Source organism: Hemibagrus wyckioides, linkage group LG07 (genome assembly GCF_019097595.1).
Source record: "Hemibagrus wyckioides isolate EC202008001 linkage group LG07, SWU_Hwy_1.0, whole genome shotgun sequence".
In the NCBI taxonomy this organism is placed as follows: domain Eukaryota; kingdom Metazoa; phylum Chordata; class Actinopteri; order Siluriformes; family Bagridae; genus Hemibagrus; species Hemibagrus wyckioides.
Window position 1 is genome coordinate 11,604,032 of NC_080716.1, and position 13,816 is coordinate 11,617,847.

Sequence of the window (13,816 nt, forward strand, 5' to 3'; positions counted from 1 at the left end):
AATTGTACTCCCAGAATGAGACTGAGGTAAAAAAAAAAAAAAAATTATACAAATAAACAGACAGTGCAATAAAAACTAGACACAAACCTAACCACACACAGACTTGATCAGTTAGGCTTTTTCCTCATGGATGTTGTACTGCAGACAGATTTTCTGATTGTGCGGCAGAGATTTCCTGAGGATGGGGATGACATGGATTCTTTGATGTTCACCAGCAGTCCCCGCTTTGGGCGAGCTTGTCCTATAGAATCATGGGTTAGCTTCAGCAGATCCTCTTTCAACCCACGCAGCTCCAGCGCCCTTTCAGTGAGCTCGCTCTGTAAATGCTCAGTTTCTCGCTCCTGTTGACAGGAAGACAGCAAGGTGTTAAAAGGCGAGTACAGCTCTGGGTGTGTTCGTGTTTAAGGACCAGAGTGTTCACATTACCTGATAGTTGAGCCTGTTTTGTAAACTCTGAACCTCAGCAAGTTTCTCCATGTAGCTCTCGCCTGCTTCCTGCAGAGTCTCGTTCAACTCGTTGATCCGTTTCTCGAGTGATACAATTAACTTGACAGGACAACAAAGGAAAAAAAAAAAGTAATCAGACTGTGTGTAATCATTTAGTGTTGTGTACGGTAAAAATTAAAGTTCTGGTCCACTTGTTCCATTAGAGGGAGGAGTCATTACAAAATCAACAGCTACTCAGACTAATCACCTTCATCTTATGGATCTACCGCACCCTCATCCACAAGGCACAATCATATACCATCATCTTCAGTCACCAGACCTCAAACTAATTGAGCACTGATCTGAGACTAAGAGTTTCTCCACCATCACCAACCAAGAGAATATCTTGTGGGGATGAGTGGTGTTCATCACTCCATCACAGTTCCAGACTGATTCTAGGACTAGAAGTACTGAAGGGGGTTTAGTATTTTCACACCAGACATATGTTGTTTTTTTTCTTTTAATTGGTAAAATCTTCAGTCATGGTTGGATTGCATAGACCCACTGCTCAAATGAAGGGTCATCAAGCTAACTCATTTACATAAAGCAGTCTGTTAAGGATGAGACTCAGGAATAAGAACATATGCACCAGTAATATACTCTACCTCTTGTTTTTCTGCGCACACCTGCTCCACAGCACATTTCTCTTTGTAGAGAAGCTTGAATCGCTCAGACTCTAAAAGGAAATGCAAAGTTGATGTCTGACATTCAGGCATTAAAAAGAAATATCCACATGTACACAAGTCAACCTACCCATCTCCTCTGTGTTTGGTTGCACCAGGTCAGTCTGTGTTGAGTTTTCCTGCTGAAGAATTGATGCAGAACCTTGTTGCTTTTGTTCCAATTCATTCACACGCCTCTCAAGCTCCTAGGTGAACAGGAAACAGGTCCTTATTGAGCCATAAAGTACATGATGATATTTCAGTAATTGTTTTTCATTCTGTAGTAGACACCTTGGCTCGGTCCTGCTCAGCAGTGAACTCATCCAGTGGGACATATTCCTCTTCTAGCCGTTCCAGGGCACACTGGTAGGCATGCTCCTTCAGCGCCTCTTTATACATCTCAAATGTGCTGCCCATTTTCTCCTCATAACTCTCCTTCAGATCTGCCATCTGTCGACTAAATAGCAGACCATCAGTTGTTAATTTATCTTTATAATTAGCTTCTGTGCAGAATTTGTCAAGCTGTCAAAGAACAGTACAAGTCCCTAAATAATTTTCTGCCATTTTCTTCAGGTTCAATTGAGTGGTGCAAGACTGCACTTGGCAGAAATCATTTCAAGTTTACCAAAGTACCAATGAAATGCCATCTATCCACACCATTCTAATGTTTTTCCATGTGTTGTAATGGTGAATAAATCACTCTTTAGGGTGGCACTACTGTTTTCACATAATTAAATTGTATCAAGATACCCATTTTGCGGTCCGAAGGGTAGTTCCAGTGCTCAAAACCCCAAATAATGAATACGTCAATCAATTACATGCATAAGTCTTTAAAAATTTCTAGCACTATACATCACTAAAACTTTAAAATAAATGAATAAATCTTTTAAATAAATAAAAATCAAACTTGTTTTTCGTGCACAATTCTTTTTCAAATATTGGTGCAACTTAATCATTTATGAACCAAATGAGTATACACACACCTATGGCATTCTTCCATCTCCATGATTTGCTGCATCATGACATCACCCATCTCTCTACGGATCTGAATCTCCTGCAGCAGATTTTTCTTGCGCTCAGCCAGCAGTTTCGCTCGAAGACTCTCCACTAAATTTAACAATTCCTACAGAGATATCGTCCTGGTGAACAAGCCTTATTTGTTCTTCAAATGCAAAAAAAAAGCATTTTTTGGCTGATATTTGTTTACGCATATCTATCTATATATCTCACACACAATGTTACATTATAACAGCTGGGGTTACAGAGTTACACGTTTTACCTCCTGGGGTAATATCGACATATCTGCCTCTTCATCACCATCCAACAGCTCCTCCTCAGACAGGTACTCATCCACTGCCTGGCTGTCAAGCACTCCATTGTTCAGCAAAGGCTTTCCATCTCGACCAAGCAGGCGTGGCGCTAGAGACTCAAGAGAACGAGGCTGGATCACCTGAACCACCTGACAAGAGAAAGGTTAGCTTTATTATTTTCTAAATGCAAGTCATTTCCAGTAAGCTTCCAATCTTTGTGCAATGTGTCAGACATTTTCACAGTAGCAGTACCTCTTTAGCCACAGCAGAGAATTTCATGACATGGAGAGTCTCATCATAAGTTGAAGCACACTGATTAATGTTCACAATCATGGAGGCTCGACCACGACCACAAAACACTCCCTGGAAGAGGCGGGTCAGCTTGCTTTCACGAAAAGGAACGTAGCTATTCTTTGCCCTATAAAAGGCAAATGATTAACCAGGAGAAAGATTCATAGCACCAAAACAAGGAAACCCAATGTTACAGTACAGGATACATTATGGTATATACACACTATCGTATTGTTAAATAAGTCTACTCCCTGCATTAGTTCTTGGAAACAGTAGGATATAGCGATCATGGTAGTTTCTGCTAGCTGCAAATATACTTTATACCTCTTTACCAGTACAGTCAATTTCAAATTACAGAAAATCAATTTCAATCAGTATAAACAAATGAATCCCATCCTCTCTTTTATCCCCGAAAGTCTGATATAAAATTACTTAGGATGGCTTTCAGTGTGAGGTTTTTCCCCTCTGTGTGGAACCTTACCCTGAATTTTAGTGGTTGAAGATAACTAAATTTTAGATGCTTATGAACAAGCACTCAGGGCATCTGAGAGCAGAAATGGGTTTGATATCAGCATTTACTTTAAAGGTTTTTTTTTTTTAATTTTCTATAAAAATATAAAGTCCTGAGTATCTATTTTCATGTGAGCCATTAAACATCAAAAGTGGCAAAAATGCCATTTTGACCTCTGGTACATTAAAAAAAATTAAAATGTTTAACTTCTTAATAGTTCTGAATTATCCCACTGAAATATTTGTCCCCACCACTGCACATAAACACAATAGACAAACAGTTTCTTCACAAGACAACTATTAAAGCAAGAAAATATGTAAGGTAAAAGCAATCCAAGTCCCTGTGATGGGAACCACTGTAGTACTCTAGTGTACAAAGGATGTGCTACACTGCCTGAAACAATGGATCATCATCTCCTTATCAATCATACTGATATTGACAAAGCCATTTCCTCAGGCAGAGCATATATACCTGTCACCTTGGTTGTTACGGAGCCCTGCAAGGCACTTTCCCAAAATCAGTAGGGAATTGTTGATGTTTCCGGCCTCCTTCAGACGCTCCCCAAAAGTTTGTGTCTTGTTACATCGCTCAGAACCAGCCAGGTCACACAGAGAAAGCCTAAAAAAGGAGAAAGATCACTCTTTTCCAATCACACACAGTCAGTATATAATATACAGTAAATAAATTTAAAAAAAAAAATCTTACTCTGATATTCCCTGGACATCAGATCCATCAATACGTATCAGTTTAATGGTAAAGATGCTGTGGCTGCATACAAAACAATATAGTACACATAAAAGCCAAGTACAACTTATTACTTACTTAATAGTACAAGGCATTAGCCACCATGAGCCTAGGTGTGCTTTTAACAAAGAAACATGGTGTTGAAACAGTAAGAGAGGATATATAGAAATGTTACCTTCTGCTGGAGGACTGGTTCATTTTGGTGGCAGCAGCACTGCGATTCTTGTTTCCTACTCGTAACACTTTAGATGCCTCTTCTGTGCTCTGTATATTAACCCATCTCAGATCTACAACATACAGAGTAATAACACTGGCATGGCTACATCAGTTTTGTTTCATATGAGCTGAATCAATATTAGAAACAAATATTTCTCAGTGTTACATGAAAGTGATAAAAATAAATAAAAAAAAGGTTTAATTTTTTACTTTCAGCTTAAACTAACAAAAACAACCGGAAAAATTATCCCAGTGTAATTTAACTGAATTTTTTATGCCAAAAACACTCCTCATTTTATTTAGACGTAATGGAAAGTTAGTGAATGAAATTTAAATAAACTGCTGCCCCTTGTGTTTAAAAATTGCTATAGCAAATTAGTGGTGGTACAGGATGATAGAGCATGGTCACCTCTAACGTAGGAATTTCCAGCACTGTCCTCACACAAACGCAATGCAGCACGCCTCTTCGATCTGTTAGAGAGTGCAGGCTGCAGCAGGTCATACACTTGCTCGTTGTAGATCTCATAGTAAGCAACCCACAGCGAATAGACACACTGCACATCGTCCACAGCTCCCTCTGCGCTGTCCACTAGGAGACAGGTATATACAAATTACAAAAGCTTTAAGAATTTAAAGAATGGTCAGAACACTTGTAATATTGCAGTGTTACCGGTCTGATCATAAGAAACTCCAGAGAAAGAGAGGCTGTTGGTGGAAGACGAGGAGGAGCTCCGACTTCTGCTGGTTCTGGTGGACTCAGGGTCCTACAAACATAAGATCTTTCACCATCCAGACTCATTAAATGAAAGATCAGTGAGCACACAAATTTGATTATTACAGGGGATACTCATGTACATATTTTGTTATTCAGCTATGGGACAGTTGTGTTGATACCTCTTTCAGCATACTGAAGAGCGCAGTCTTGGCAGATTTCTCCATTCTGACCTGATCAGGGTCCAGTTTCTGCACATCCGAGTTCAGGTAAGGCCTCAGGTCCATCTGCTCATACAGCCGCCCATTGATGTGCCTGAACACCGTGTCAAGGGCACGAGGCAAAATACCCGGGTCTTTTGGAGAGCCTGTGCTCATGGAGAAACAACTGCTGTAAGAAATATGAACCTGCTTCAAATCTTGTACGTCACAACAGGTGCACAGTACCACACAGGCAAAAACTGACGATTAACATGATACAGAATAGAGGAAGTAAAAAGGAACCACTTCTCATTATGTGGTGTCTGAAGGATATGCTTAGATTAAATTGCACACTTTAAAAGCTTTAAATGCCACAACAAAGGCAAGTCATTTTTTTGCAACAGCAAGTGATATTTGATTTATTTTGATGACAAGTATAGATCATCTTGCACAAAGATGTTGGCAGATGCTTCACAGCCAGCAAGACTATTTGGTTTAAATAAATTTTATACTATTTGAGCATCACTTCTGCCTCATGCAAGTGACCTTTATTCAGAGTATGTTGCCAAGATCCCAAAAGATCTGACACCATGTAAACTTGCATTTAGAACCTGCAAAAACCTTGTTGCTCCATTTACGTAATGCACCAAATATCGATCTAGTATCACTAGGCAATTACAGTTTAATACTCCATGCCTTGTATGGTGTGCGTCTTCCCAGCATTGGTTACTCCATAGCTGAACACCAGTGTGTTTTTGCCGTGCAGAAAGTCCTGCACTTGCAACCTGATCGTTCCGTCAAAGAACTCCGCTTGAGTCGACTCCGGCCCAAAAATCTACATAATAAACATAAAATTTCAGAAACCTCTATGGGCTAGGTCATAAGAAAGATCAGTCTCTAGTACCTAAAAAGGTACCAAGTAATACCTTGGTGAAGGTGAACTTGTGCACCTGTTGTCCAATGCCTTTTTCACTGCACTTCATGGTGGCAGAACCTTTAGGGGCATGAAGTGTGGCAGTTTCTGTACTCTCCAACACTACACAACCCTGAAGAAGGCAAAACAAAGAGTCGACAGTTTTGTATCCAATTTTTTTCACAGCAGTAGGAAACAGCAGAAATGGACAGTTTGTACAGCGCTAAGGATTGGTCAGCAGTTTAAAACAAAAAGTGAAACATCAAGGCCAGCAGACACAAACCTGGTCCTCATTATTGTTGAGCTCCTCCTTACTGAAAGGACGAACTCGGAGGAAAACCCGAAGCTGCTGCTCACATCCATCAACAGACTCGTTCTGTGAACACCCACACAAGGTAAATTTTCCAGGAATACTACATGCAAAGGAGGATTTAGTGTCACCCTCAGTACCTGTGAAGTGATGGAAGAAAGGCCAGAAAGTTCTGGTAATGCAGTGTGGTGAGGATCATACGCTGTTGACTCCATGGCCACCAAAACTGTACCTTCATGTGTCAGGTCAATAGTTGTTGCCATGACTGTGACAGAAAACAAATAATACAATTATCTCAGTAATCATTGCACATGGATGTTTTGTGCTTATTAAATCTCATCACAAAGAACCTGAAACCAACAAACCTCTTCAGCTCCAAATCATCTAGTGGTGACAATCTGCCTTTGTTTAAAGTAGTGAGACGAATTCAACACACTGAACCTAGAGTAAAACAGCTTTATCCACTTTCAGTGATGAGTTAAAGCCCGGCCTCCAAATGCCACCTAGCCAATTATCTGTGAGTTGCAAAAAAACATCAGCTCTCCAATCATTGCTGAGCAGTAATCAGCTTCATGCGTGAGAAGGTTGCAACTATCTGACTCTACGGAAACACTCCTGTCATGCCACAGCTCTTTTCATACTAATTCTTTGTAATCCTGATTTCTTTCGAGATTAAGCTAATACATCTTACCCACTGAAAATCCAAAGCCCAATACATCTTCATTAAATAATAATTCTGAAAATTTATGCAGCAACAGATGAGAGGTCTATGCCTCAGGGCCTATTTAACAGGCAGGTGAGTCTATATAAAATTACTGAGAATTAGAGATGACGTGACTATGTTTAAAATTGGTGTCAGGTTGATACATGCAAAAAAAAGTATGAAAAATATGTAGAAAAATATATATTCAATCATATAAATCAGACCTATACATAGATTTGTATTTTTATTCAATTTTTATTTTTTAGTTTGGATTAATTTATATATATTTACACTTTATTGATTTAAAGTGCATCAATTAAGTAAAATAACATAAGAAAAGAAATTGTGTTTCTATGAATATTTTATAATATTATACACTCACAGAGAACTTTATTAGGAGCACATCTACACTTATTTTCATGCACTTATCTAATCTGACAATCTTGTGGCAGCTGTGCAATGCATACAGTCATACAGATACGGCCAATCAGCTGGTAGTGTTCACAACCCTCAGAATGGAGAAAAGGTGATCTCAGCGATATTGACTGTGCCGTAGTTGTTGCATGGTTTGTGTGTTTCTTTAACTGCTGATCTCCTGGGATTTTCTAACACAACAGTCTCTAGAATTTACTCAGAATGGTGCAATAAAGGGGAAAAAAAAATCCAGTGAGAGGCAGTTTTGTGGATGGAATAACCTGTATAATTGTGATGAGAATGCACAAGACATCAAACAGCAGAAGACCATGTCTGGTTCCACAAGAACAGAAAGCTGAGGCTGAATTGGGCACAGACTCACCAACACTGGATAGCTGTAGACTGGACAAATGCAGCCTGGTCTGATGAATTTTGATTTCTGCTAAGGCACACAGATGGTAGTATCAGAATTTGACACCCAGAGCTTAAATCCATGGGCCCAATCTGCCTTGTTTCAACAGTCCAAGCTGGTGGAGGTGGTGTAATGGTGTGGGGAATGTTTTTATGGCACACTTGAACAGTCTATTTGAGTATTGTTACTGACCATGTGCATCCTTTCACGGCCACAATTTACAATCTTCTAATAGCAACTTCCAGCATTATGCTCAGTGTCACAAACCAATCATCATCTAAAACTGGTTGCATAAACATGACAAGTTCAATGTTCTTCAGTGGCCTTTCCAGTTACCAGATCTGAATCCAGTAGAACACGTTTGGGATATGGTAGCAGGAACTGTGAGACAATGTTAGAGCATAGGGTGGTCATTTAATTTTTCATTGTCTGTACCACTTATCCGATCTATACTCGGGTCACGGGGAACCTGTGCCTATCTCAGGCGTCATCGGGCATCAAGGCAGGATACACCCTGGACAGAGTGCCAACCCATCGCAGGGCACACGCGCACACACACACCAGGCAATTTAGAGACTCCAATCAGGCTAGAAGCAGGTCTTTGGACTGTGGGAGGAAACCAGAGCACCCAGAGAAAACCCACTAAGCACAGGAAGAACATGCAATTTCCACACACACAGTGGCATAGGGAGGTCTTACACAGAATTAGTATGGTGTTCCTAATAAAGTGCTCAGTGTGTATTAATATTGATAATTTAGGATATTACATTGAGTACTGGGCCATTGAAACATTTTAAATAGCTGCCTGTTTTATTGCCTATATAATGTATTACCTATATAATATATATATATATATATATACATACATACATACATACACACACACAAAATTGCCTAAATATTGATTTTAAATATTGATTGTGTAAATGTATTTACACAAATTTAAATAGATAAATTGTTACAGTAGTAATCAAAGACCATGGTTTCTGATGAAACATCTAAATCCTAAAAAACCTAGGATTTGCTTTTGGTTGAAACACTTGTAGAATCAATAGTTAAGTTTGCTTACAGTTCTAGTTTAAACAATTTATGGCTGCAGCACTAACCACTGGGATTTTCAGCTGGCCTATATCTAACCCTAACCATGCTTATTTCAAGTCATTTTATATTTACAACCAGCTGTATGTATACTTAAGTTTATCTGCTAAATTGGTCATTACAGAAAAAAAAAAAAAAAACTGGACCAGAAAACATTTATGCAAGTAAATGTTTGGGAAAACTCCAAGCTTGTGCTTCTTGTATCCTGTAGAAAAAGGGAAAAAAGGCTCTGCTCATTTATAAAAGGATCTACCACAGATCAAAGTTGTGCTTGAACTTGGACCAAAGAAAACCACAGCATGTTTTATCCAAACTTTTTTTTTTTTTTTTTTATTGTGCAGACATGAATTCAGTACTGTTCATGCTGATGATCTTAAGCAGCTTATGCGTCTGCGATGGTAACCTCGACTTCAACACCAGGCTCAATGCTGATGCTGGTGATCTGCTTGACAATCTCAGACGGGCTGTGAAGGTCAATGAGGCGTTTGTGGATCCTCATCTGAAACCTATCCCAGGTCTTGGAACCCTCTCCACAAGGAGTCTTACGGGTGGTGATGCGCAGAGTCTGAAAGGAAAAAGAAAAGAAAAAGCCTGGATTACACCATGGACCTGGCATTCTAACTCTTGGTTAAATCACTGCGCAAAAAAAAAAAAAAAAAGTCAAAATAGTTCACACATTTTTAGAGCATAAAGTCTTTGGACTGAATTCCCTCTAGGAATACACATCAGGACATAAACAAGACATTCCAGCTTAACCCTAGCAACTGCACAGAGCAGCACAATTTAATGCATGATCATTCCCAGGTCTAATGGTTGCTTTATTTACAAATAGGATCAGTAGACTGATAAGTCACCACTGCTTTCCCCATGACCATCAGAGAAATTTTCATTTAAGCCATCTGGTTCACACTTAATCAGAGGCACTTTTCTGAATCCTACCAGTAGCTGCACTACAGCTGACAGACTAGTATTGTATGGAGCAAGAGGACTTCACTACATGTTCAAAGCATTATATAAAGCCTTGCACACTTCATAGTACATGTTAATACACTTGGAGCATAGCATTTAGTTACTGTAGTTTGTGTAGCTAGTTTGTGTCAAAGACGACAATTCCCTAGTGCTGACTTTATAATAACATTAAAACGGTACCAACAGATGACTGCACCATTAAACAAAATAACCAAAAGTACAATGTGTGCCACTTATACCATTTTAAAATGTGTACCGCCACAACCATCCTTGTTTTGAGCATTTTTGTTGAGCTGCATTATTTACCTTGGTGGGCATGCGCACAGGTCCTTTCACCTTAAGGCTCTTTTCCTTGGCACCACGGATCAGATCAGCACAGACTGTTGAAGGGACAACAATTTCATATTAGAGAAAAACTTGCAAGGCAAGTCCTAAGCTTGGACATAGAAGACTGGCTCAGAATAGCGTATAAATTTGTAATTCATCCATTCAATCATTTCAATATAGGGTGTCCTCATTGCCATAGGATGCAAGAGAGAGGAAAACTAGTTAATTACCAACCTTTCTCAAGAGACTTGACATTACGGCTGGTGAGGGTGATCCGGATGCGGTGAATTGCCACCTCAGGCTCAACGGGAGCTTTGCCAGTGTCTTTGAATGCCTGCAAGTTAGAAACAGCCATCAGGGTACTTTCTAGGGAGTAATTAAATCTATATCTTAGTTGTACATTATTGTGTGGACTAAAAAAAAAAAAGAAAAAAAAAGGGACAGTCTGTACACTTGAGTGTTCACATACACTATATTGCCAAAAGTTTTGGGACACCTTCAAATCATTGAATTCAGGTGTTTTTCAGGAGTTGGGTTTGGCCCCTTAGTTCAAGTGAAAGGAACTCTTAATGCTTCAGCATACCAAGACATTTTGGACAATTTCATGTACCCAACTTTGTGGGAACAGTTTGGGGATGACCCCTTCCTGTTCCAACATGACTATGGCAAGGTCATGACAAGGTCCATAGACATGGAGGAGTGAGTTTGGTGTGGAGGAACTTGACTGGCCTCCACAGAGTCCTGACCTCAACCTGAGAACACCTATAGGATGAATTAGAGCAGAGACTGAAAGCCAGACCAAAACAGACATCTGACTATATGCACATGAATGTAATATGGGGTTGTTCCACCCCTTTCAGCTATAACAGCTTCAACTCTTCTGGGAAGAGTTTCCACAAGGCTTAGGAGTGCGTTTATTGGAATTTTTGACCATTCCTCTAGAATGGTCATTTGTGAGATCGGTCACTGATGTTGGACAAGGTCTGGCTTACAGTCTCCACTCTAATTCATCCTAAAGAAGTTCCATCAGGTTGAGGTCAGGACTCTGCAGTTCCTCCACACCAGACTCTCTCATCTATGTCTTTATGGGCCTTGCTTTGTGCACTGGTGTGCAGTCATGTTGGAACAGGAAAGGGAGCCAAAAAGCAGCTCGGATTAATCATTAAACATGTCAAATTACACAAATGAGGTACTTTTTCTACACTTAAATGACCAAATTTTATACGAGTCATTACTGCACTTCACCTCAACATAAGGAAACCTGCCACCTCATGACATTACTGAACACACAAAAGCTAGAGTCTTGATTTATGAACACTTTGAGGAAATTTATCATTAACACAAAGCTGTTGATTTAAACACACACACACACACACATACATACACTATATTATATATATATATATATATATATATATATATATATATATATATATATATATATATATATATATATATATATATATATATGAGAATTAACTTTAATACCAACAACAGCCGTTCATTTCAAACACAAGCTAACCAGCTAACATGAGCCTCACGTGCTCAAAGAAAAAAAACAACCCAAATTACAGAAATACGAACTAATTTCGACATGGTTAAGTAAAAAACATTAAAGAAGACTATTTACCATAATTTAGTATTCCTGACCGACTTATTCGTAGGAGTAAAAAAGCGAACAGCGGTGAGCCAGGAAGCAGGAAACACACACGGTGTGCTCTGTTCACGGAGAAAGGAAGGCTTCACGGCCTGCTCAAAGCCTTATATACAGCATCCGGGTACTGCGCGAACTCCTCACCGCTTCATATCCAACCAATAGAAAGCGGAGGAACAAGGCGGGAGTGCAGCGCGGGAACTGATTGGCTGAGAGGACAAATGATTGACAGCGTCTCCGCCCATTGACGTCAGCGTCCAGAAGCAGGACAGAGGGTCAGCGGGTTCACTGGGCGCTTCAGGATATGCGCTCACTGACGCACTGTTAGTCCAGTGCTGACTGCCATGTTGTGTATCACTGAGAAACTATACCGAATACGTCGATTTCATATGTCCATTTCATTCGTTTTATACAACCATTTTCATCTGAACGAACTTTTCTCTCAAGTGAACAATATTAGCAACCTATAAAAACCCAGAGGACCTTCAAGTAAACAGTCTGAGCAGGCTGTAACAACTGCACTTCTAGACTGAAGAGTAGTCTAATCAAAGAGACAAATTAGATCATCACAGGCGTATGTGGTTATTATACCATAATATGTCATTAATAATAATCGTCACAAAGATTAATAAAAAGGCATTTAGAAAAATGCCTGGGAGAATATAGAATAAATATCATATACAGGATGCCATTCTGGAGCTTTGTGTGTCCAAAACCCTTATATTAGGGGATCATAACTACCGGCATAGTCGACTGATGTCTTATATGTTTAGTATAATTTATTTAATACAAATTAATGGGATGCGTTAGGGTTCTGATCCTTTGTTTTGAGTCAGTCTTCAGAATTAGTAAGGTAAGAGAGTAAGAAATAGCATAAAGGGCTTTATTCACACCCTAGACATTGGGGCAAGAAAAGCTTCCAGCACTTTTTAAATATCATTTTTATTATTTTTTAATAAGTTGTGGGTTGTATGTTCCAGCAATGACCAGGATGGGAAATTACTGATGATGCAAATCAAATACAGGTAGATATGCTGTGCACAGCCGAGTCATTCAGAGCAGCCTCGGGCTCGCTCACTTTTTATAGATAATACATCATCATCGCAGTGATTTCAAGAGAGGACAGAAACATTTTGTCCCATAAACCATTTAGTCTCTGGATCAAAGTTCAGCTCTAAGAAACGAATCTCCAAAAGTACCTACAGAAAGGCGAGTTCCAAAAATACCAGAAAAATTATTGTATTCCTTGTGAATGAGGAAAAGAGGAATATTTTGGACTGTCCAGCTCAGTTCCAATTCAGAATTCAATAACGAGTATACAGCATTTAAAAAACAGACAGAGACTGCATTTAGAAGTTCTTCAAAAACACACAACTAAGGAAAGCAACTAATGGATCTAATGGATGAAGAGAATGAAATGGATCCTGTAAAATGATTGCATAAAAGCAAATAATTAACATTATTTTATTTGAATGCAGTTTCAATATTTCATCCCCAATATATTAGTGCTATATAGGAATATACTTCTGAAATAATAATAATAATAATAATAATAATCCATCAGAGAACATTTTTATTGTATTAAATTTAATTGTACTGCAATATATATATATATATATATATATATATATATATATATATATATATATATATATATATATGTACATTTGACAAACTTAATTTTCTTTACTTTTTAAAGTGCTTACAAACTATGTAAGAAAAGATTCTACATATATCATACACTTCATAACGTCATATACTTCTTAGTGGGAAATAAAACATACTTTAGGCTGCAATTAATATCTTATAATTTTAAATAATAATTGAAAGCAATAACTCTTTCAACTTAATAAATTAAGCCTTTAAAGTAATATGTAACATATG

At 38.7% G+C, this 13,816-nt stretch overlaps 2 protein-coding genes and 1 non-coding gene across 3 annotated transcripts; all 3 read right to left on the minus strand.

Moving 5' to 3' along the window:
- Positions 1-14: 14 nt before the first annotated feature.
- zgc:56231 (uncharacterized protein LOC406257 homolog) lies at positions 15-6,618 on the minus strand. Its single transcript, XM_058393827.1, has 18 exons — positions 6,496-6,618; positions 6,329-6,421; positions 6,059-6,178; positions 5,829-5,967; positions 5,115-5,299; positions 4,891-4,984; positions 4,630-4,809; positions 4,180-4,291; positions 3,966-4,028; positions 3,732-3,878; positions 2,711-2,876; positions 2,428-2,607; positions 2,132-2,271; positions 1,440-1,605; positions 1,240-1,354; positions 1,092-1,162; positions 427-546; positions 15-341 (listed from the first exon to the last, which is right to left on the minus strand). Exons 1-18 carry the CDS (start codon positions 6,616-6,618, stop codon positions 108-110), a joined length of 2,448 nt encoding a protein of 815 aa, XP_058249810.1. The 3' UTR covers positions 15-107.
- Positions 6,619-9,284: 2,666 nt separating this feature from the next.
- On the minus strand, positions 9,285-12,067 carry rps20 (ribosomal protein S20). Its single transcript, XM_058393749.1, has 4 exons — positions 11,909-12,067; positions 10,513-10,612; positions 10,258-10,331; positions 9,285-9,547 (listed from the first exon to the last, which is right to left on the minus strand). Exons 1-4 carry the CDS (start codon positions 11,909-11,911, stop codon positions 9,365-9,367), a joined length of 360 nt encoding a protein of 119 aa, XP_058249732.1. The 5' UTR covers positions 11,912-12,067; the 3' UTR covers positions 9,285-9,364.
- On the minus strand, positions 10,401-10,474 carry LOC131357011 (small nucleolar RNA U54). The gene has a single exon (XR_009205209.1). It is a non-coding gene; the product is annotated as a small nucleolar RNA U54 (small nucleolar RNA).
- Positions 12,068-13,816: the final 1,749 nt, after the last annotated feature.

What these genes read in the sequence shown, in the direction of transcription:
- zgc:56231 (XM_058393827.1), bottom strand. Translation starts at nt 6,618, where the DNA reads ATGGCAACAACTATTGACCTGACACATGAAGGTACAGTTTTGGTGGCC. An exon ending in GAAGACGCACACCATACAAG is followed by an intron (nt 5,300 to 5,828) that starts GCATGGAGTATT and finishes CCATGAGCACAG; the next exon opens with GCTCTCCAAAAGACCCGGGT. An exon ending in GAGATGGAAGAATGCCATAG is followed by an intron (nt 1,606 to 2,131) that starts GTGTGTGTATAC and finishes TCTGCTATTTAG; the next exon opens with TCGACAGATGGCAGATCTGA.
- rps20 (XM_058393749.1), bottom strand. An exon ending in TGTCAAGTCTCTTGAGAAAG is followed by an intron (nt 10,332 to 10,512) that starts GTTGGTAATTAA and finishes TCCCTTCAACAG; the next exon opens with TCTGTGCTGATCTGATCCGT. An exon ending in CTGTGCGCATGCCCACCAAG is followed by an intron (nt 9,548 to 10,257) that starts GTAAATAATGCA and finishes TTTTCCTTTCAG; the next exon opens with ACTCTGCGCATCACCACCCG.